The sequence below is a fragment of the Microtus oregoni genome, unplaced genomic scaffold (assembly GCF_018167655.1).
Source record: "Microtus oregoni isolate MIOR12 unplaced genomic scaffold, Mior012 000055F_ref0000237, whole genome shotgun sequence".
Taxonomy (NCBI): Eukaryota; Metazoa; Chordata; class Mammalia; order Rodentia; family Cricetidae; genus Microtus; species Microtus oregoni.
The window spans coordinates 11,855,153-11,876,072 of NW_024543831.1; the positions used below are offsets into that span (position 1 = coordinate 11,855,153).

Below are 20,920 nucleotides of genomic sequence, written 5' to 3' on the forward strand. Positions count from 1 at the left end.
AATTTAAAAACCATAAAAAGAGAAAAGGAGTTAGGTGTTCTCATGTGTTATGTTCATACGTCAAGGTTTTCCTGTGAGGCAGTAATAGTATCTAATGTGCTTGAAACAAAATTTGTTTAAAGCCTTACAGAAAATAAGTTTGGTTGGCTTGTAAAGGTTAATTGACATTTGAGATGCAAATATTGGACATGTGTTTTATCAATTTATAGTGTTGAACTGCTGGGTTTTTTTCTGATTTTCAATGGCCACTATTTTCCTTTTTTCTATTATATGATATTTTTAAAGTTATGCCTATTAATATTTTATAACTGAATTTATATTTAATGGTCCCATTAAGATTATGTAAATTCTAATATATTTCTATTAATCCTTTTCCAGATTTATTTCCTTATTTTATGTGTATGAGTGTTTTTCTGCCTGATTGTGTGTGCATTACATGTGTGCCTGGAGCCTGAGGAAGTCTGAAGAGGGCTTCAGAGGCCCTTGAACTGGAGTTACAGATGCTTGTGAGCCACGGTGTGGGTGCTGGGAACTGAGCCCTGGTCTACAGGAGCAATAAATGCTCCTAACTGCTGAGCCATCTCACCAGCTCCCTAATTCTAATTTCTGAAGGTTTTTAAATGGAGATTTTTCTATCAGGTGCGAGTCGTAGATGCAATGAATCTGATAAAATAGCAGTGCAGTCTTTACTACTGTTTCATAGTCTGAAGCTCCCAGCTGTCCTTGCCCTGCCAGCCTTTGTCTCTTCCCTCCTTCCCTCCTTCCCTCCCTCCCTCCCTCCCTCCCTCCCTCTGTTCTTCTCTCTCTCCTTCCTTCTCTTTCTTCCTTCTTCTCTCCTTACCCTCTCCTTCTCTTCCCCTCCCTCCCTTCTAACCCCCCCCCCCCCTTTTTGAGGCTTGCCTGAGACTTGCTGTGAAGACCAGGCTGACTCCAAACTAACAGAAATTCATTCACATTTTGGAATTAAAGGCTCGTACCACCTCTACACTGAGAACCCCCATCGCCTGTTCCCCTAGACTGTTTTTTTTTTTTTTTAGACAGCGTTTTGCTATGTAGCTCAGGTTAGCCTTGAACTCTCAATCCTCTTACTTTAGCCCCCTGAATGCTGGGCTTACAGCAAGCACCACTATGTCCAGGGAATAACTTTGAGTTAACTTTTTGTTGTTGTTTGAGATGTGGTCCCACTTGTTGTTCAGGCTTCTCCTGCTTCAGTCTTCCAAGTAGCTGGTACCACATACATGTGCCACCCTGCCTAGTTCACTTCTAACTAACTTGTTGGTTGTAGTATGTGGTGGTGGTATAATTAAAGCATCATTATAAGGGTTTTAACTATTAGTGGACTGTTAAAAGGGGAGAATATTTGTCAGCTAATGATTTAGACTGGAATGGAATTTAATAAGTTATACCAGTTTATCTCAGAGACCTGGGCACAGGATTGCTTATGCTTTGAAGACAGCAAATGATTATCTTCTGGGTTTTTTTTTTATTCTTAAAATGTGTACAAGTTTGATATTTGTATTTAATGTTTGTTTTTTAACAGGTTGTTGAAGACTGGAAATTCATAGCACAAGTTCTTGACCGGATGTTTCTGTGGACTTTTCTTCTGGTTTCGGTCATTGGGACTCTGGGGCTTTTTGTTCCTGTTATTTATAAATGGGCCAATATCATAGTCCCGGTTCACATCGGAAATACAATTAAGTGAAGCCAAGAAATTACTATGGGTTTAGTGAGCAACCACACATCTCTTAGGACATGTATACAGTTATGAAAATGGGAAATTATTTTCAATTTGATATAGGCTGTAACAGATTAGTAATTTCTAACCTGGCTTAATATTGTCCATTAGAACTGAAGTAATAAAAGCAGGTAGCAACAGAACATTGTCCAGCTGCATTGGTGAAAGCCTTCTGACGTGGAACCCATGAGGAAGTTCATCTTTGGAGTGTTAGCAAATACAGTTATAGTTGAAGACCGTTTAGAACTTTTTCCAAATTTAGTAAAAGCTTATAATTGTGTGGTTTTGTATTTTCAGAATGGGCCTTCTTAAATTATTCAGGCTGGCCCCAAACTCCTGGACTCCAGTGAACCTCCTGTCTCAGCATCCTAAGTACCCGGGACTATGGGTGTGTTCCACCCTGCCCAACTCATATATATATTTTAAAATTCTATCTGTCCTGTATTCATGGATGTGTGATACATAATACTTCTATATGAATTAAGCCAATTACTTGGTTTAATGATGGTTTAATGTCTTAGTTAATATTGTTGTGAAGAGACACCATGACCACAGCAACTTTTTTAAAAAAGATTTCTTTATTTATTTTATGTGTAGAGTGCTTTATCAGCATGTATGACTTTATGGCCAGAAGAGGGCATCAGGTCCCACTATAGATGGCTGTAAACCACCATGTGGTTGCTGGAAATTGAACTCAGGACCTCTAGAAGGGCAGCCAGTCCTCTTAGCTGTTGAGCCATCTCTCCAGCCCTGCACATCAACTTTTTATAAAGGAAAACATCTATTTGTGGCTGGCTTACAGATTCAGAGATTTAATACATTATTGTCATTGCAGGAATCATGGCAGCATGGAAAAGTAGCTCAGAGTTCTGTTTCTGGATCAGCAGGCAACAGGAAGAGAGAATGAGCTACTGGGCCTGGCTGAGCTTCTGAAATCTCAAAGTCCATCCCCAGTGACACACTTCTTCCAATAAGGACACAGCTCCTAATAGTGCCACTCCCTAGTGATCAAACATTTAAATCTGTGAGTCTATGGGAACCATTCCTAATCAAACCACCACACTTAATACGAAGCTATTATTTTGTTTTGTTTTGAGACAGGATTTATTTGTATAACAGCTTTGGCTGTCCTGGAACTCGCTTTGTAGACCAGGCTGGCCTTAAACTCATAGAGATCTGCCTGTATCTGCCTCCTAAGTGCTGGGATTAAAGGCATGCACCACCACTGCCTGGCTCTTTACCAACATTTTTCTTTTTCATAAGTGAAAAAGAGTGACTAGAAACTCCCTAGGTCACTTTATTCTTTAGATGCTCAAGTGGAATGGCTCAAGTTTGAAGCTATCTTCCGTTGTAAACTTACAACAGGTAAGTAACTCCTGCAGACACAGTGACATATCCTTCGTAATGACTTCAGTCCTCCCGCCCCCCTTCTCTGGTTAATAGAGTTGTTTATGTGCATGGTTCATCCCTGACCCCAGAACAGCAGACTGCAGTTACGTCGATCCCATCTCAAAGGAGGCATATCTTTGCTTTGATAATTCTTTGGAAGAACCATCTTCCAAGCTTAAAGGTGTATTCTCAGCTGGATATGGTGTCTCACACCTGTTGTCTCTACTTTTAGGAGGCAGTGGCAGGGGAATTGCTGTGAGTTCTAGGTCAGTCTGAGTTACATTATGAGACCCTGTTTCAAAAGCTAACAAAAATTGCTCTTCTGAGTTGAGGTAAGCACATTGTCATATCTTATAATGTTTTATTATCTTTCACCCCAGCGATTATAATCATAAAATCTTAGAGCTGGTATTGTTGGTTGTTTTACTCTTTTGGCTTTTGGGGGGGCCACCACCCAGCTCCAAATAAACCATACACGGAGGCTTATTCTTATAAATGCCCAGCCTCCGCTTGGCTTGTTTGTAACCAGCTTTTCTTAACTTAAATTCTCCCATCTACCTTTTGCCTCTGAGTTTTTTCCTTTTCTTACTTCTGTAATCTTACCTTCACTCTGACTCCACAGCTGGCCCCTTCTTTTCTTACTCCTTGATCTCTTTTGCTCATTCTTCTCTCCTCCCAGATTTCTCCTCCTATTTCTGCCCAGCATCACCTATCCTTGCTCCTGCCTCGCTGTTGGCCATTCAGCTCTTTATTAACCCATCAGGTGTTTTAGACAGGCAAAGAAGCACAGCTTCACAGAGTTAAACAAATGCAACATAAAAGAATGCAACATAGCTGTGCGTCATTAAACAAATGTTCCACAGCATAAACAAATGTAACACATCTTAAAATAATACCCCACAACATGCTGGATGCTTTAGTTATAATCTAGTTTTAGCCTATTACCAGGTATGTCATCAGTCAGGACAGTATACTGTATCATGGATAAAGCAGTTCAACTTCATCCCAAAGGCCCCAACTCACCTATCTCCCAAAACCTTGCATTTGCTTTCAAACTCTTAGCTGTTAAGTTAGCAAAATCCTCATTTATTGCTAATATATTCACTGCTTAAACTCAAGTAAGCATTCTCTGGAGGATGGACCCTGTAGAGTTTGCATTTTCTAATAATGTTAGAGTAAGTGAAGGTCTGTGCTCTAGATAAATGTCCCTCACAGACCCATCTGTTGAAAGCTTGGACGCTTGGACGTAGGTGCTTTTGGGAGGCAGTGGAACCTTTAGGAGTAGGCCCTAGCAGAAGGAAGTTGGGTCCCTAGTGGTGTGCCCTTGAGGAGGATTTTGAGACTCTAGCCCTTCCTTTTGCTTCTCAGCCACCACGAGGTAGACAGCTTTGCTCCCTTGTGTTTCCCTAGCATTATATGCTGTTTTGCCACTGACTTCAAAGCGGTGGGCCCTCCAACCACGGCCTCTGAAACCGTGAACTACAACAAACTTTTCTCTTGGTTAAGTTGGTTATCTCGAATATTTTCCCATAAGAACAGAGAGCTAATAGGTTATCAGTTCCCCAAAGTGGAATCTGTTGTGTGACCTTTCCAGGGAGTCTGCTTCTAGTCATCCTAGATAAAAGGGTAGGAATAGAACAAAGAAACAGTTCTGCCTGAATCCAGCTTGGAGAACCAGTGAGTTCACTGTGGCTACTTACAGGAATGTGGGGGAGGGGTTTCTTCCAGGACCATGGGTGACTTGGGAAGCTACATCATGGAAAGCCCGCCCTAGCCTGGGTAACCTGTGCAACTTGCAGGACACAGTACCGGGAAGTTTCCTCTTTCCAGGCCGTCGTTTCTGTTTTTATAAACTCAGGAGTGAACCTTGGGAGTCCACTAGTCTCTTGTGAGTTTCATGAATCTGCTGAGCTTCCCTCTTCCCTCCAGGAGGGAATGTTTCAATTTGGATGAAATTGAAGCCACACAGCAGGGTAGCTATTGTGATTGACGGTGTAGCTCTGAAGCCGTTAGAATCAATTTGTAGAAGGAATCTGGAAAAGTCTGAAGAAGCAAGTTAGAGAAAGCCTAGGATGTGTCAGCATGGGTTAATAGGATCTTCTGTAAGGACTAAGGCCAGACATCCCAGGCTGTCTAGAGCCTGAGGGTAAGACCCTGTTCCTGAAGTACCACATACTTGAGTCATAGGACATGGGAAAATGAAGCTGGTGCTGACTTGGAAGCTTCATCCCTGCTGACTGGTTTTCGTGGTGCTAAGAGGTGATAAACACGCTACGGGGAGCAAAGTCGTCATCAGTCTTGGCTGGCTGTGAGCCTAATGAGCTACAATAATGAGTGTTTGGCCAGACATGCTCTTTGGCACGATAGTATTCGAACATCATAGGAATAGCCAGCCACTTTTGATTGAATTTAAATCCTGTTCCATGAGATAGAACCTACACCTGGCATTATCAGCAGACCAAGAACCATGGCTACACAGGTCATAGGGAGGTCATAGGCTCTAGGGGAGAATCTATTACTGTTACTCTGCTAAATGGACATAATATTAAACTGACACCTAGCCATTTACCGTTACACCCATAGATGATGCATCCTCGGCTCTCATCTGAGAAGCCTCTGCCCCCCCCCCCACCCCAGTGCTGGGATTAAAGGAGTGTACCACCACCACCACCCAGCTACGTTTCAACTCGTTAAGTTGATTATCTCAGGCATTTTGTTATCATGAGGGAATGCTATTAAAATCTGGTTTGAGATAAATCTCTTGTTAGCTACCCTAGTTTGTATAGATTGATCATCTCTTATATCTTCATTACTGTTAAGATATTTTTAACCCAACAAATTTTATAGAACTCTTCCTTTTGATTTATTGAAATATGAGCCGCAGTGAATTGAAATGGTCAGGTTTTATTTTGCATAGAGAAAAAACACAGCTAATGAGACTACTCCAATGGTCTCTGTGAATTATTGTTCCCAGTTGTGGTTCCAAGTCAGAAGTGTTAATACGGGAAACTCAGTTGGTGCAAATCAGTTCCTTAAGCAGAACCAATTCTGATGACACCCTTCTACATTCCAGGCATCCCCACTGCTAAGGTGGGAGGTTTGCTATTGGCTCCAGGGGCAGAAGCCACAGGGCTGCTAAGTCCCTGGCACAACTCTGAACCCAAAGCCTTGTGCTAAGTGGTGAAGCCCTGCTCTGACGGCTCCTCCTGTGGTCTGGATGGTTCCTTACAGCTCACATGTGAACTTCCCATGCAGTGCTCTCTGGGAGGCTCTTAGTTCTGGGGTCCTACCCTCATGAGTGGGCTTAGTGCTCTTGTAAAAGACTCCAGAAAATCCAGCCCTTTCAGCCACTTGGAGACACACTGGAAGGTACGTTTATGAGGAAGGTTCCTCCCGAGACAGTCTTCCTGGAGCCTTGGTCTTAGACTTCTCAGGCTCCTAAACTGTGAGAAAAATCTTTGTGTCTAAATTGTCCAGTTTGTGGGATTTGTCTTGTTTTGAGATAGCATTCACTATGCAGCCCTTGCTAGCTGGGAACTCACTGTCTAGACCAGGCTGGCCTCAAAACTCAAATCTCACAGAGATTCACCTGCCTCTGTCTCTGCCTCCTGAGTGCTGAGATTAAAGCCATGCAGGGCTCTACAGGATGCTCTCCTAAATTAGCAACTTGAATAAGATGAGGGTAGCCTATTAGCAAATGAGGGTGAGAGCGGGTGCAATCCTCAGGGTGCAATACTGTGCAGTTTAACAGCAACACAAACACTGAAACGGAAGACCAGCCCTTGGGCTTGGAGAGACAGTAAGAAGCAGGAATCGGTGTGGGCACTGCTGAAATAGCCTACAATTTCAAGGAGACTATGGGCTAAAGAAATGAGGAAATCTAGAGAGATACTGAGCTAGTGGATTTAGTATTTGTGAATGGGAAGATTTTCTATCTAGTTAATTTTCAACCACAAGAAAAGGAGTCTTCTGCCATGTTCTACCAGCAAGGCTAGTTAAGTGTTCATTTATCCATAGTAAATAACTAGACATTTTTCTTCTACATTTTTTTTTCTTTTTGCCAAAAATCAAGATGAGTTGAGTAACTAACCCTTGAGATAGCAAACCCAAAGCTGGTGACTGGGTAAAATGTGGTGCTATGGAGACGGTGCCCTGCATCAGCACCTGCGAGCCTCGGGGAGCACCGATCACGATTTATGTGTCATCTCTGGCCATCAAGGGCTGTAGAAATAGTCCTGCTGTCCCTAATATGCACACCAGGATGAAAACCCAGAGAAAGATACGGTCAATCACCATGGCAACATACTTCCAGTCATCTTGAATCTGAAAAACAAAAAATGATGAAAGAAAAGAACATGAAGGAGAGGTCATTTTCAGTATTTAATCCTGTTATGGTAGAGAAACCATTTGATGTCATAGACAGGGACTCTTACGGATGTGATCCGAGGAAATCTATGGTGATGATTAATAATGATTGTCAACTTGGCAGGATCCAGAAACCCTGGGAGATGAGCTGCCGAGCATGCTCGTGAAGGATTATCTAAATTAGGTTAGCCTCTGGGGGTGACTCTGAGGGACTGCCTGGACTGCTAACGGTGGAAAGGCCCACCTCAACTGTGGATGGCACCACTCCGTGTGCTCAGGCCCTAGACTGAGTAAAGATGAGAGTCAGTGGAGATGTGGCAGTCATCTCTCTGCTTCCTGACTGTGGATGCAGCCTGGCAGCTCCTGCCGCCATGCCTTCTCCACACGATGGACCTTCTTCCCCGCAACCATGAGTCTGAACAGACATCCCCAAGCTGCTTCTTCCAGGCAGATGGTCACAGCAGTTAAAGAAATACTGGTACAGTGAACAACCTCTAATGTTGTGTTTGGAGAAACAGGTGAAATATATGGCCATGTTAGCTCCGTTTCAAATGAGAACTTTTGTTTGAGGAAAGCAAGGTATGGTCTTCATGTCCAAACAGTTTAGATTGGCCCCAAATTATTGATCATCCTGTCACAGCCTCTTGAGGGCTGTGATTACAGGTATGTATCACCACTCAGAAGTATGCATGTGTATACCTATATATGTACATACATGCGTATATACACATCTAAATATATACATATATATCTCTTATTTTTTTTCTGAGTTGAATTCCATGACTAAAGCTTGCGTGCTTCTACGGGAGGATCTGGAGTCTTTGTTAGGACGGCGACTACACTCCAACATCATCTGACATTGTTTCAAAGTACTCATTCATGTCTGGTTTGGGATACTAATTTCTGTTTAACATCTGTTTCAAAGTGGAGTAAGCATGACATTTTTCTTTCTCAGCACGCCCCTTCAAAATTGCCCACCTGACCAAATGTCATCCTCATTTGTAAGGCCAGACGGGATAAACAGCAGACGTAATGGCTGACAATGGAGTGAAAGGCGGGAGAAAGAGCAAGAATAATTATATATAATGAGCTTCAAATTAGGCTTGACACAGGAAGGAGAATCTACGGTAATTAAACTCCGAGACAATTCGGAAAGCAAAGAAACCGCAACTGGGTTGAGAGAGAGCCCATGATCTTGAAGCAATAATCACATAATGAAGAAGCAGTGCGTAATTTTATAATTCAGTTACACACCCTGAAAAGGGGCTGGGAGATGTGGGTTTTATTTCCCCTTTCTGAGCTCGAGTAAATGTGTTCTTTCCGTGGCACCCTGAAAGTCACAGTCATGGTAAACTTAGACTCCTCATGCCCTGTTTGACATGTTACTCTGTGGGGATATCCAAGACTTGTCTGTAAGCACTTCAAGTCCACAGCCCGAGTCTTACCCGCCCCTCTGCAGGATACATAACACCACTCCCGCCACTCCCGTGACTCTGCGAGGCAGCAGGTAGGAAACAGCTGGAGACAAACTGTTTCTACTCCAGCTCTGCGCCTTTCTAGGCGTAAGGATCTGAGTAAGGGGATGGAGAGATGGCTCGGCAGTTAAGGGCACTGGCTGCTCTTCTAGAGATCCTGGTTTCAATTCCCAGCTCCCACGTGGCAGCTCACAACTCTCTGTAACTATAGTTCCAGGGCATCCAGCACCCTCACACAAATATACATGCAGCAAAACACCATTGTACATAAATAAATAAATAAAAATAAATAAATAAATCTTTTTTTTTTTTTTTATTTTTCGAGACAGGGTTTCTCTGTAGCTTTTTTGATTCCTGTCCTGGAACTAGCTCTTGTAGACCAGGCTGGCCTGGAACTCACAGAGATCCGCCTGCCTCTGCCTCCCGAGTGCTGGGATTAAAGGTGTGCGCCACCACCGCCCGGCTTAAATAAATAAATCTTAAAAAAAAAAAAAAAAGAATCTGAGTAAATTTTATCTCAACGTCTTCATCCGAAAAATGGGGCTAAAGATAGTGCAATCTCAGGGTTGCTTATGCAGACTCCTTAGTGAATACTTTTACTATCGATGCTGACTTAAGAAGTGGCCCTTATCCCTGGATAAATCTATAAACTGGATACAATGACAACATGGGCCTAGAGTCCCACTACTGGGGGGAACTGAGACAGTGAGTTCAAGGTCAGCCTGGACTACAGGTGAGAAAACTAATGTACCCAAGGACGTCCAGCCGGCCTGAATGGGAGCTGCTGACACAACAGTCCAATTCTTTATGAAAAATAAATTGCTCATATTAGAAGAATAAATTTAAAAAAAATTTAAATAATTTCTCTGTGTGAGTGTACATACACGTGTGTGTGTGTGTGTGTCCCCGTGCACATGTGTGCGTGGGTATCTGAGGAGGCCAAAGGAAGGTGTTGGATTCCCTGGAGTGAGAGTTATGGACATTGGGGGTCATCCGATGTGGGTACTAGGAACTAAGTTTGTATCCTCCCCAAGAGTAGCAAGTGCTTCTAACTTCTAGGCCATCTCGCCAGCCCCTAAGAGTCTAATTTTCTAACCTCTGTCCCATGCATCGCTGTACAAGGAAGCTGTAATAAAAACCACATATTTACCTCTTTGGCTACATTCTGAGCTTTCATGTTTTCAGCGATATACTTCACACTTTGGATGGCCTCTTTCATTTCTGGTGACAGAGCAGAGAGGGACAACATGGCGTCGACAGACTCAGAGCTGGAGCTTCTCGTGAGATTAGCATTGAAATTTGAGATCTTCACCCTACGGTGGTGGCAGTAGCTGCATGCCCCGTCTTGGCATGGGTAGCCTTCCTTGCAGCTTTTGGAGTCTGCGCGGTTGAAGCAGTTCAGGTTTGAGAGCTCAGCACTGTAGAAGGCCCTTGGCTTCTGAGCATCTCCCTCGCTGCTGGTTGGCCGCGTCATGAACATGACCCTGGGGAGCAGGTTTAGGAACACGGCCTTGACCCACGTGGGCATCGTGTGGGTGGTCGGAGTCCTGTAGTGCACATTGAGCACGAAGACCGTGATGACGATGGACAAGGTGACAAAGATCATCGTGAAGAGGAGGTACTCCCCCATCAGGGGGATGACCAGCGAGGTGGAAGGGATGGTCTCGGTGATCACTAGGAGGAAGACGGTCAGGGAGAGGAGCACGGAGATGCAGAGCGTTACCTTCTCGCCACAGTCGGAGGGCAGGTAGAAGACGAGCACCGTGAGGAAGGAGATGAGCAGGCAGGGGATGATGAGGTTGATGGTGTAAAACAGCGGCAGGCGGCGGATGTACAGCGAGTAGGTGATGTCTTGGTAGATCTCCTCGCAGCAGTTGTACTTGATCTCGTGTTTGTAGCCTGGGGCTTTGATGATGGCCCACTCGCCACTTTCCCAGTAGTCCTTGAGGTTCATGGAGGAGCCGATGAGGACCAGGTCGACCTTTGCCTTGTCATAGGACCAGGTGCCAAACTTCATGGTGCAGTTTTGGTAGTCAAATGGGAAGTAGGTCACATCGATTTTGCATGAGCTCTTAAAGATGGCTGGAGGGATCCAAGTCACTTCTCCAGTATACTTGAGTAGAGCTTTGGTCTTATCGCCAACCTGGAAATCCCCATCAGCGCTGTGAAGACACAGTGGGGCACACAACTCACCATCACCACTATATGGCCACTCAGCCTGGCTTCCCACGTGGTTACCAAGACAATGACAAGTAATGACTTGTCAACAGTGGGATATGAGAGTTCAAAGGACCATAAGAGGTCACTGGGCCAATTACCCCATTCTCCAGGGGAGATACTGAGGCCTAGGCATCAGTACATCAGTACATCATCACCACCTCCAGGAACCCCCCATCACACACTCTGCCCACACATCGTCACCACCTCCAGGACCTCTCCATCACACACTCTGCCATGCTGGTCATACGGCCAGTACATTCCACAGTGTACACTTCCTAGGTGGATGGTTATAGAGACTCCTAAATGCCAAAAATGGGACCCACTGTTGCTCTGAATTTGTGATGAATGTTATCCTGGAGGTGGGTGTTTCAGCAGCCTTTGGGGATATTAGCAGGCAGGGCCTTGTCAACATCCCTTTCTCAGTCTCCGCGGGGTACCTTACCTGATACATGTATGGAAGCCCACAGCAGATGGAGAAATGGCTTCATGGATCAGCCACGGATGCTGATGCTGTAAAACTCACCCTTGCAAGGAAGCTCACTTCTTCCGTCAGGCCCCAGTTCTACCCCTGCCCCCTCTTCCTCCAGTTCTACCCCTGCCCCTTCCTCCAGTTCTACCACTGCCCCTTCCTCCAGTTCTACCCCATCCCCTCCTCCAGTTCTACCCCTGCCCCCTCCTCCAGTTCTACCCCTGCCTCCTCTTCCTCCAGTTCTACCCCTGCCCCTTCCTCCAGTTCTACCACTGCCCCTTCCTCCAGTTCTACCCCATCCCCTCCTCCAGTTCTACCCCTGCCCCCTCTTCCTCCAGTTCTTCTACTGCCCCCTTTCCTCCCAATACTGTTCTCCAATAAAAACAAACACGTTTTCTGATTTCATTGAACACACTTTCGGGCTGGAGAGATGGTTCGGTGGCTAAGAGCACTCCCAGCAACCACATGGTGACTCACAACCATCTGTAATGAGATCTGATGCCCTCTTCTGGCCAGCAGGCATACATGCAGACAGAATACTGTACACACAATAAATAACTAAATCAAAAAAAAAAAAAGAACACACTTTCAAGTAAAACTCAGCGAACTGGTTGGTCTTCACTTCCCTCCCTGTCTGTCTCCACTTACTCCCATGTCTGCTCTTTTTTAGCCTTATTATGCACCTCGCTTCTTTTTCTCTAGATAACACACTTTTCTGAGGGTCGTCCTGTTGATGTCTATATGCTGAGGTCTTCACAGGAGAACTGGTGACACTCTCAGTTCCCTGCAGAGCTTGCATTCAGCAATCTATCTCTGACCCACGGAAGCCATCTGGTAGCAAGGTCATGTGGTTCTCACTAGTGTCCCACCCACAGAAGGATTTCTTCCTTTGTGGATAAAGACATGCTACTGTAGCTCAGGCTAGACTCAAACTCACGATCCTTCCGCTTTAGCCTCCTAAATGCTGGGATTACAAGCATGCACCCCCACTGAAGACTCTTGACCTCTGGAACCAACTCCCTGGGTCTCTTAGCCTGCAACAGTGGGAGGCATCCTTGGGTTTCATGGCCCTTTTGGTGGCCAGGTGAAAATCTGAAAGAGACAGAATTCTAAAGCTTCAGGATGGCCTTGTGTTGCTGTTGGAAAGGCAGCGCTCTGGTGGAGATCATTCCTCCCTGCTGGTCTCCGTCCTTCCACTGGGCACACAGCTGTTGCACGTGACAATTCAGAGCCTGAGCTCCTACCCATGTCTGCTCCAGCTGGCTGGTTTTCCTTCCTGGGTTTCCAGAACCTTAATCCCTGATGACTCCAGAGGAAAGGAGCAGTACGAGGAAAGAGAGCTCTCCTCAGCCTCCAGGGAAACTCAGACTCAGTACCAGCGCCACCACCCCCAGCCCCAGGGTTCTGTGAGAACCTTGAAGACCCTACATAACACAGGGGCCTCCTGAGCAAGGATCAACAAATGTCAGAGAAGGAAGCGACCTACTTCAAAGTTCAGGGCCAAGTCCAGGCATTGGCAAACTGTGGCCACAAACCTGCCTGTGCTGGCTAGTTTATGTCAACTTGACATCAGAGAGGAGGGAACCTCGTTGAGAAAATGTCTCCATAATATCAGGCTATAAGCAAGCCTGCAGAGTATTTTCTTAGTGATTGATGAGGGAGGGCCCAGGCCGTGGTGGGTGGGGCCACCCCTGGACTGGTAATCCTGGCTTCTCTAGGAAAGCAGACTGAGCAAGCCCTGGAAGCGGTCAAGTAAGTGACAATTCTCTGCATCAGCTCCTGACTCCAGGTTCCCACCACGAGTGAGCTCCAGTCCTCACCGCTTTTGATGATGGTGTTTGCTCATAGCAATAGTAGTAACTCTAACTAAGACACTGCCCTTCCGTATTTCCACCGTTTTTCTTTTCTGTTTGTGTGTGTTTGTGTTATGCATGAAGCATATGTCTATCTGTGTGTATGTGGTCACACGTGTGGGATGCCCATGTATGCAGTGCATGTAGAGGCCTGAAATCAATGTCAGGAATTATCCTTGATTGTTCTTTCATCCTTATTCACCGAGGCAGGGTCTATCAATCAAACCCAGAGCTTACCAAGGGTTGCTCAATCAAACCCAGAGGGATGATGAGGCTGGTCAACTTGCTCTGGAGAGTCTGACTCTCTGTAACCCTAATGAACTCTCTGACCCCTCTGTAACCCTAATGAACAGGCAGAGGCTCGACCCACCGATCCTCATGAATATGCAGAGGGGCGCCCCGCCCTCCCGCTGACATGCTCATGCATATGCAGAAAATTATGTGTGGAAATGGGGCGAGGGTGGGAAAAACCTCCGAACAGCAGAAACTCGAGAAAAACTAAGATTCCTTCAGAAAAATGGGGCACCTTGGATAGCAGAACGAGCCCACTGTCCATGCCTTCAGTGGGGGTTTCAGTGTCCCGTGAACATCAGCACACAAGAGCACAGAGCTGGAGAACCATGAGAATTGCAGGCCAGAGGGATGGCCGCTGACTGGAGGCAGCCCGGGGAGGGGGAAATGGGGTTCCAGCACCCTAGGAGTTAATCTTAGCGTCAGAAACGAAGAAGAAATACCTGCCCATCAAAGACAAGGATCATATGTGGAAGGTATGGTATACACACCCTAGACTCCCAGCACATGGGACACCAAGGCAGGAGAATCATGAGTTTGAAGCCAACCTGGGCTACACAGTGAGATCCTGTCTCAAAAAGACGACCTGATTCAATACTGAAATTTGCATTTGGGAATTTTTTAAAAAATGGCAGAGACCTGGTAATGTGGTTCACCTGGTAAAGATGCCACCAAGTCTGATGGCCTGGGATCTGTTCTCAGACCACTGACCTACATGGTGGAATCCAGGAACTGACTCTTGCAATTGTCCTCTGACCTCCACATAGGCTCACCCTCTCTCTCCCTTCCTTCCCCCTTTCTTCCCTCCTTCTCTCCCTCCTTCCATCTTTACCTCCTTCCACCCCCAGCACAAATAAATAAACATAAAAAAATCAAACTTTACAGTGAGAACGCACAGAGGGTTGTGGAGAAATGAGCCAAGGCTGGGGCCAGTTTTCGGAGCTCTCAGAACTCTCAACACCCCCTCCCCCAAAACTCTCTTTCAGACCCATGCAGAAGAAGTTGCCCATGGCGGATACTGGGATGAATTGAGGCAGGTAAAAATCCGGTGCATAGCCATGCTAAAGAACAAGCCACAAAAAAGAAAATAGTCTAACCTCGGAGCAGCTGTGTGCTTAGCGGCTCCTCGGTGGCTAGCTGGTTACTAGCTCGGGAACCTAGGACAATCTGTGAGTCTTGCCCAGCCTTTCTCTCTCCCATGAGTATCCTCTTTTAAATAGGGCAAGACGGCCATTTACTCCCATCCCTGCCGCGGAGCTAGTAATGGTGCCACATGCAAGGCCCTCCCCTGCCGTCCCAGACCCCTCCCCCCCCCCCCATAGACAGGGCTCTCCCTGATCCTCCAGCCTTCTACCCCACAGTGCAGCTACCCATGACACATTCTCCTGCCTCCCTGGACCTTCCTGCTGCTGTTCCCCTGTTCCAGATCCCATGTGACCTTCAAGGCCCACTTTAATGACATTTCCTCCCAGCAGCTTCCCTGGTGACCTTTCCCCTCCTCCAGGCACACATCATTCTCTTAGGAATCACTCCGCATCCTGCCGCTCTGTGGCTTGCTGGCATCTATGGTACCCAGTACCGCCCAGAGCCTGCAGAGGGAAAGGCCAAGGAAGGCTGGCCATTGAGTGGCTGGAGGACACAGAGCCCAGTCTGCCCGACCAGAGGTTGGGACAGCCAGTTCCTTACTTGTTATAAAGCACGATGTCTGGTTTCCAGATCTTCTCCGCGGGGACGCGTATGAACTCCACCCCTTGGTAGTCAGAGGGCTTCCATTTCAGCTTATAGTCGTTCCAGATCTGGTGGAAGGAGGCGGGGAGATAGAAGGTAGTGGAAGGACCAGCCAGGCTTTCTCCTGACACTGCATCATGGCCATCACAGTGACTGGCAGGCCGGTCACCTCTGCTTTGGGTCACTGAGCCATTTCCCTGCGGCAAAGTATGTTGGACCAAGGGAGCAACTTGGAGGTAGCAGGGCAAACAGCATGGGCTAAGTCTGAAGGTTGCCCCTGCCCTAGGAAGTCAGACCTCACGGTTAGGGGAGTTCAACCCTTGTCAACCAATCAGGAGCCATTCATCGGTGCCTTCTCTGAATACATTAACCAAGGTTCGGCCTTCGGGACTTCTGACAGCTCCCTACATTAAACTCCTATTCTTTACATACCTCGAGCTTACTCTCCACGCCAGGCAGAGGGCCAGGAGGTGGAGGCAAGAGGGTTACAGTTTAAGCTGTACAGGAAGTTCCAGGCCATCCTGGGCTACAATGTCTCAAATGGGACAAGAGGGGGTTGCTCCGTGAATAAAGCAATGATTGTGAAAGTGTGACAACTGGACCCCCAGCACCCACACAACCTTCCCATCTCACAATCCCAGGGGGTGGAGAAGGAATTCCCAGGGTAACCTGGCTCCCTAGACCAGCAGAATCATCGAGCTCCAGGTTCAGCAAGAGGGCAGCCCCTTTTGTTTCCCATCAGCAAATAAAGCGATTACCACCAGGGGGCAGCAGTACACAGAATCTGCGCGCACGTACTTGCTTCAGCCACAGGTTGGTCTCCATGATCTGGTTTACTTCATCCTAGAAAGTGAGATTGAAGTTGACAGTTGAATGATAGAAATAAGGCTGACTCCAGGCAGGCTCCAGAGATCCCCACGGCCACATCTTGTGGCTCCAGCACTTACCACCTTCACCAGCTGAGACATGGACACCTCAAACTGGATGACAACGGGATGGGACACGTTCGCCACAGGCCGAATGATCTCGTTGTAATCTTCGAACAGGTACTGGAACAGGCGGTGTTCCGCTTCTGAGGCACTGGCCACTGAGGGAGGCATTCCTGTCAGTTTCTGGAGAAATGGTTGCTTACCTCTCTCGGCAAAGACATCCTGCCTACAGATTCCCATCCGCCAGGGCACTCTGCAAACCCTGGCTTCCAGGCTAATGATGCTTTCCAGTTACAAACTGGGAAACTGGGGCTCAGGAGGGACAAGAATTCTACCAGGTCACACACATTCAGGGGCTTAGAAGCCCTGCAAACGTGGGAATCTGTGTAAGCTTAGACTAGTAACTTAAACTCTCTGAACCTTGTTTGTTTGTTTTTTTTTTCTTTGAATCTACCAAAGTAAAGAGTATGCATGAATGCACCTCAAGAATTGGGGTAAAGTGCTTGGTTCAGGGACCTGTGGCAGGCGCTCAAGAACTGTTAGCTTCGTGGGACTCTCTTCAGACAGCCACACTTGTGTGTGTGTTACTGCTATTTTCTTAGCTTTCTCTCTCCCTCTCCTCCTCTCTCTTAAATTTAAGGAAAGATTACCTTTTTTCTTCTTTAATTTTTTATTACATTACAGGAGAGGGGTGCATGTGTGTGGGGTTCAGAGGGCACCCTTTAAAACTCAGCTCTCTCCTTCCACCATGAGGGTCCTGGGAATCAAACTCAGGACATCAGGCAGGGTGGCGAGTGTCTTTACCAGCTGAACCAGATATTTTTTTCTTAGTAAAACTCTAACCTTTCTTTACATAAGTCACCCAACTGTGCTTTTAATAATAATAATAATAATAATAATAATAATAATAATAATAATAATGAAAGAACTATTAGAGGCTCAAACCTTTATTGCTACTCCAAGGAAGGTACCCCTGCTGCCCAGGTTGAAAGATGACTCACCCAACCCATGGGCGGGGGCGGGGCCACTTAGGGTCTCCTTAGGCCAGACCCCACTTCCCACTATGCGGAAGACTGCAGCCCCTTCCTCCATCCTCCCACAATCTGCAGGGGTTTGGTTATGAACGTCTTAGGAGCCAAGGTGCCCACGGGTTTCTGCCAGTGCTGTCTTCACGTCCTCACTCCAACTCCTTACCTCGGAGGCTCCTGGGCACCCTCTTTTGTTCACAAGCCCACCCCCAACTAAGTGAGACATCTTGGCTCAAGCTGTCGGCTGCTTCCTACTTACAGTACTGGGGGGGGGGGGGGTCAGTCGAGGGACAGTCTTCTGGGGGAAGTATAACCCACGTTCTTCAGGCCATGATTTGGGTGGGCCCCTCACAGAAGTGCAGACCATAATGATGCAAGCTCCCCCCATCCCGCTTAAATTGCAGGTCCTACCCGCCTTCAGGGGACATTGTAACTGCCTTCTGCCTCGTCCACCTAGGGTCTCTGGAAGGGCTTCCTCCTAATCGACTCCTCTAGAGCCTCTGCAACGGCCTGGGAGGAACAATCACGTCGAAGATCTCTAGGCAACGCGGTCATTGTGCAGAGACGAACGACTAGAACCAGAGCCTTGGTCCAGCTCCAGCTCCAAACAAGTCTCTTCTTTGGCACAGTTTTTCCCACGGTCCACAAAACCAAACGGTGAGCAAGAGGCAGATATTGGAAGCGGGACTGCGGGTCCCTGCAGCAGGGCGACGTTCGGGACGTTCGGGACCGCGACTCAAACCTCTAACTCCGGCTCAGACCTAGAGGGCCGGCTCTGGGCTCGCCACGCGCCTCCTCAAACTGAGAGGCTTGGGAACAAAGGAAGTACCCAAGGGGCTCAGCGAGGTAGGGACTGGGATGCGCGTGCACTGTCAGAAGCTTGGGACCACGCTGAGACCCAAGGCAGATGGGCGCCTAGACTTCTAAGGGGCTGGTGGCCGAAGCGGTGTGGGGAAAGCAGAGGCCAGGGTTGCAGTGCGAGCCCCTGGCCCACCACCCGCCCGGGCTCCTGACCCGACCGTTCTCCGCGCATACCTGACAGAAGCAGCAGTATCAGCAATGACAGAGGCGACCAGAGCGGTACAGCGTCCATGTCTGGAGACCGCGCGGACAGGGCGGGATCCACTCGGGTGCTGACCGCCGACGCCCAGCTATGCGGGCGCGGGGACAGCAGGGACCGCGGGGCTCTTCCCGGCTTCGGGTAGCCGAGCTCCGGTGCACCTGAGCCCCCGAAACGCACGAATCCCGGGCAGCTAAACACTGCGAGCTGCCGCGGGGCGGGGAGGCCGAGGCGGGAGCTGCACCCGCCGAGGTGGGAGGGGCGTCGGGTCCCTGCCTCGCCCTGAGCAGCCCTGGATCTGGAAACCGCTAGGCAAAGGACCAGACCAGAGCAGGCACTGTCACCGAGGCAGGATAAAAGGACCAAATCTCTGACCAGGGCTTCCTGGGCACGTGCAGCTCCGAGGACGGCTGGGGGGACCACCACAAGGCGGTGCTGGCTCTGGCGCAACTCAAAAGGAGACTGTGGAAGTTGATGTTCTTAAAGTAACTATTTTCAGTATGACACTGGTGTGTATAATACATACATACAGCATATAGTTAAGGGGAAATAGATGGGTTGGAGTCAAAACAATATTGGCGATGAGTTATCATGGCCAGGTGATGACATACGGGAGGTCTTATATTTTTCTCTTTATTTAGACTATGCTAGGAATGCTCCTTAATAAAACATAGAACAACGCTGGAGGTTCCTGCTCAGCAGGAGAGGACTTGCCTAGCAAAAGCCCATGTTTTGATCCCCCGTATAGCAAATAAATACTTTTATAAGAAAGTGAAGCATAGAGAGCGAGCGAGCATCTGGCTTTCCACCTGACCCTTGTAGACCCTCCATTGTCTCACTGCCGCCTGCTAGCCTGGGTGTCCCAGGAATAGGCAGTGACAAGGTAGGTGCCCTGGGGTCCCTTGGCCTCTCTGGCCACCCACCAGGGATGACTTGGAACTCGGAGGCTTCCTTGATGGTTATTAGGGACCTTGTTAGTGTGAAAGAGAGATGATGAACATACTAAAGCGCACGGATCTGTCCACTGAAAATGACTGAATTTTATGGTGTGTAAATTATACTTCAATAAAAGTGTTTCTTTTTAAAAGATTTTTTTTTACTGTGTGTGTTTGCGCATGCTCATACATGGGTGCGCGAGCCGGTAAGTGGGCGTGCATACACAAGGAAGCTGAAGGACAACTTTGTGGAGCCTGTTCTCTCCTTCCATCTTTACAGGGCTTCCAGGGATGAGATTCAGGTACCCTCGCTCACTGAGCTGTCTTACTGGCCCCAGGAAGTTCTTTTTAAAGATGCAGCAGAAAGAAGCTAGTCTCTGAAGGTTACACCTGGTAGGTCTCTATTCAAACAGTAGGCTAGAAGGTTCTGAACTAGAGTGATAGAGGGAAGGTATGGGGTGCCAGGGCTAAGTGTGCAGGACCTGACACACTACAGAACCGTAGCAGAACGTGAGTGAGACACTTTTCATTTGCCCTAGTGGCAGTGATGGTTATGCAAATATATACTTTGTTAAAATTGAAAGGATTATACACAAAGAAGTCAACTTTATGATAATTCTGAGAACAAAACTCTTTAAAATATTCTTCTTCAGGGATAGTCAGGAGCACTGGCTGGCCTTCCAGAGGATCCAGGTTTGATTCCCAGCACTTAATATAGTGGCTCATGTCTGTAAGTCCAGTTCCAGGGATTCCAGAGTCCCTTTCTGCCCACCAGGGGCACCAGGCATGTGCATGGTTCACACAAATGCATGAAGACAAAACATCTTTAAAACCTCAACAATCTTCTCCTTAATTCCAGAAATATCTTGCGTGCCAACAATGGGGCTAGTACTGTGAGATCGGTGTGTGTGACAGAGACAGGCCTGAACCAAGTGTGTGTGTGTGTGTGTGTGTGTGTGTGTGTGACAGAGACAGACCTGAACCAACTATATGTGTGTGTGTGTGTGTGTGGCAGAAACAGACCTGAACCAACTGTGTGTGTGTGTGCGTGTGTGTGTGACAGAGACAGACCTGAACCAACTATATGTGTGTGTGTGTGTGTGTGGCAGAAACAGACTTGAACCAACTGTGTGTGTGTGTGTGTGTGTGTGTGTGACAGAGACAGACCTGAACCAACTATATGTGTGTGTGTGTGTGTGGCAGAAACAGACTTGAACCAACTGTGTGTGTGTGTGTGTGTGTGTGTGTGTGTGTGTGTGACAGAGACAGACCTGAACCAACTATATGTGTGTGTGTGTGTGTGTGTGGCAGAAACAGACTTGAACCAACTGTGTGTGTGTGTGTGTGTGTGTGTGTGTGGCAGAAACAGACCTGAACCAAGTGTGTGTGTGTGTGTGTGTGTGTGTGACAGAGACAGGCCCGAACCAACCATGATGTGAAGGC

At 47.3% G+C, this 20,920-nt stretch overlaps 2 protein-coding genes across 4 annotated transcripts in view; one reads left to right on the forward strand and one right to left on the reverse strand.

Annotated features, from left to right (window-relative positions):
- The window catches only part of Chrna5 (cholinergic receptor nicotinic alpha 5 subunit), a 30,725-nt gene extending 28,591 nt beyond the window's left edge, over positions 1–2,134 (forward strand). For all 3 annotated transcript variants that reach the window (XM_041638591.1, XM_041638593.1, XM_041638592.1), the window contains one exon: positions 1,541–2,134. In XM_041638591.1, coding sequence (XP_041494525.1) covers positions 1,541–1,702 — 162 coding nt within the window. In that variant the 3' untranslated portion in view covers positions 1,703–2,134. The remainder of the gene's footprint in view (positions 1–1,540) is intronic.
- Positions 2,135–6,014: 3,880 nt separating this feature from the next.
- Chrna3 (cholinergic receptor nicotinic alpha 3 subunit) lies at positions 6,015–19,345 on the reverse strand. The gene is made up of 6 exons (XM_041638587.1): positions 18,518–19,345; positions 16,473–16,612; positions 16,324–16,368; positions 15,484–15,593; positions 10,115–11,126; positions 6,015–7,447 (listed from the first exon to the last, which is right to left on the reverse strand). Exons 1-6 carry the CDS (start codon positions 18,573–18,575, stop codon positions 7,319–7,321), a joined length of 1,494 nt encoding a protein of 497 aa, XP_041494521.1. The 5' UTR covers positions 18,576–19,345; the 3' UTR covers positions 6,015–7,318.
- Positions 19,346–20,920: the final 1,575 nt, after the last annotated feature.

Excerpts from the sequence above, each read along its gene's own strand:
- Chrna3 (XM_041638587.1), bottom strand. The coding sequence starts at position 18,575 with ATGGACGCTGTACCGCTCTGGTCGCCTCTGTCATTGCTGATACTGCTG. Across the intron at positions 16,613-18,517 it reads GATACTGCTGCTTCTGTCAG|TGGCCAGTGCCTCAGAAGCG; the intron begins GTATGCGCGGAG and ends TGCCTCCCTCAG. Across the intron at positions 15,594-16,323 it reads CCAACCTGTGGCTGAAGCAA|ATCTGGAACGACTATAAGCT; the intron begins GTACGTGCGCGC and ends TCCTTCCACCAG.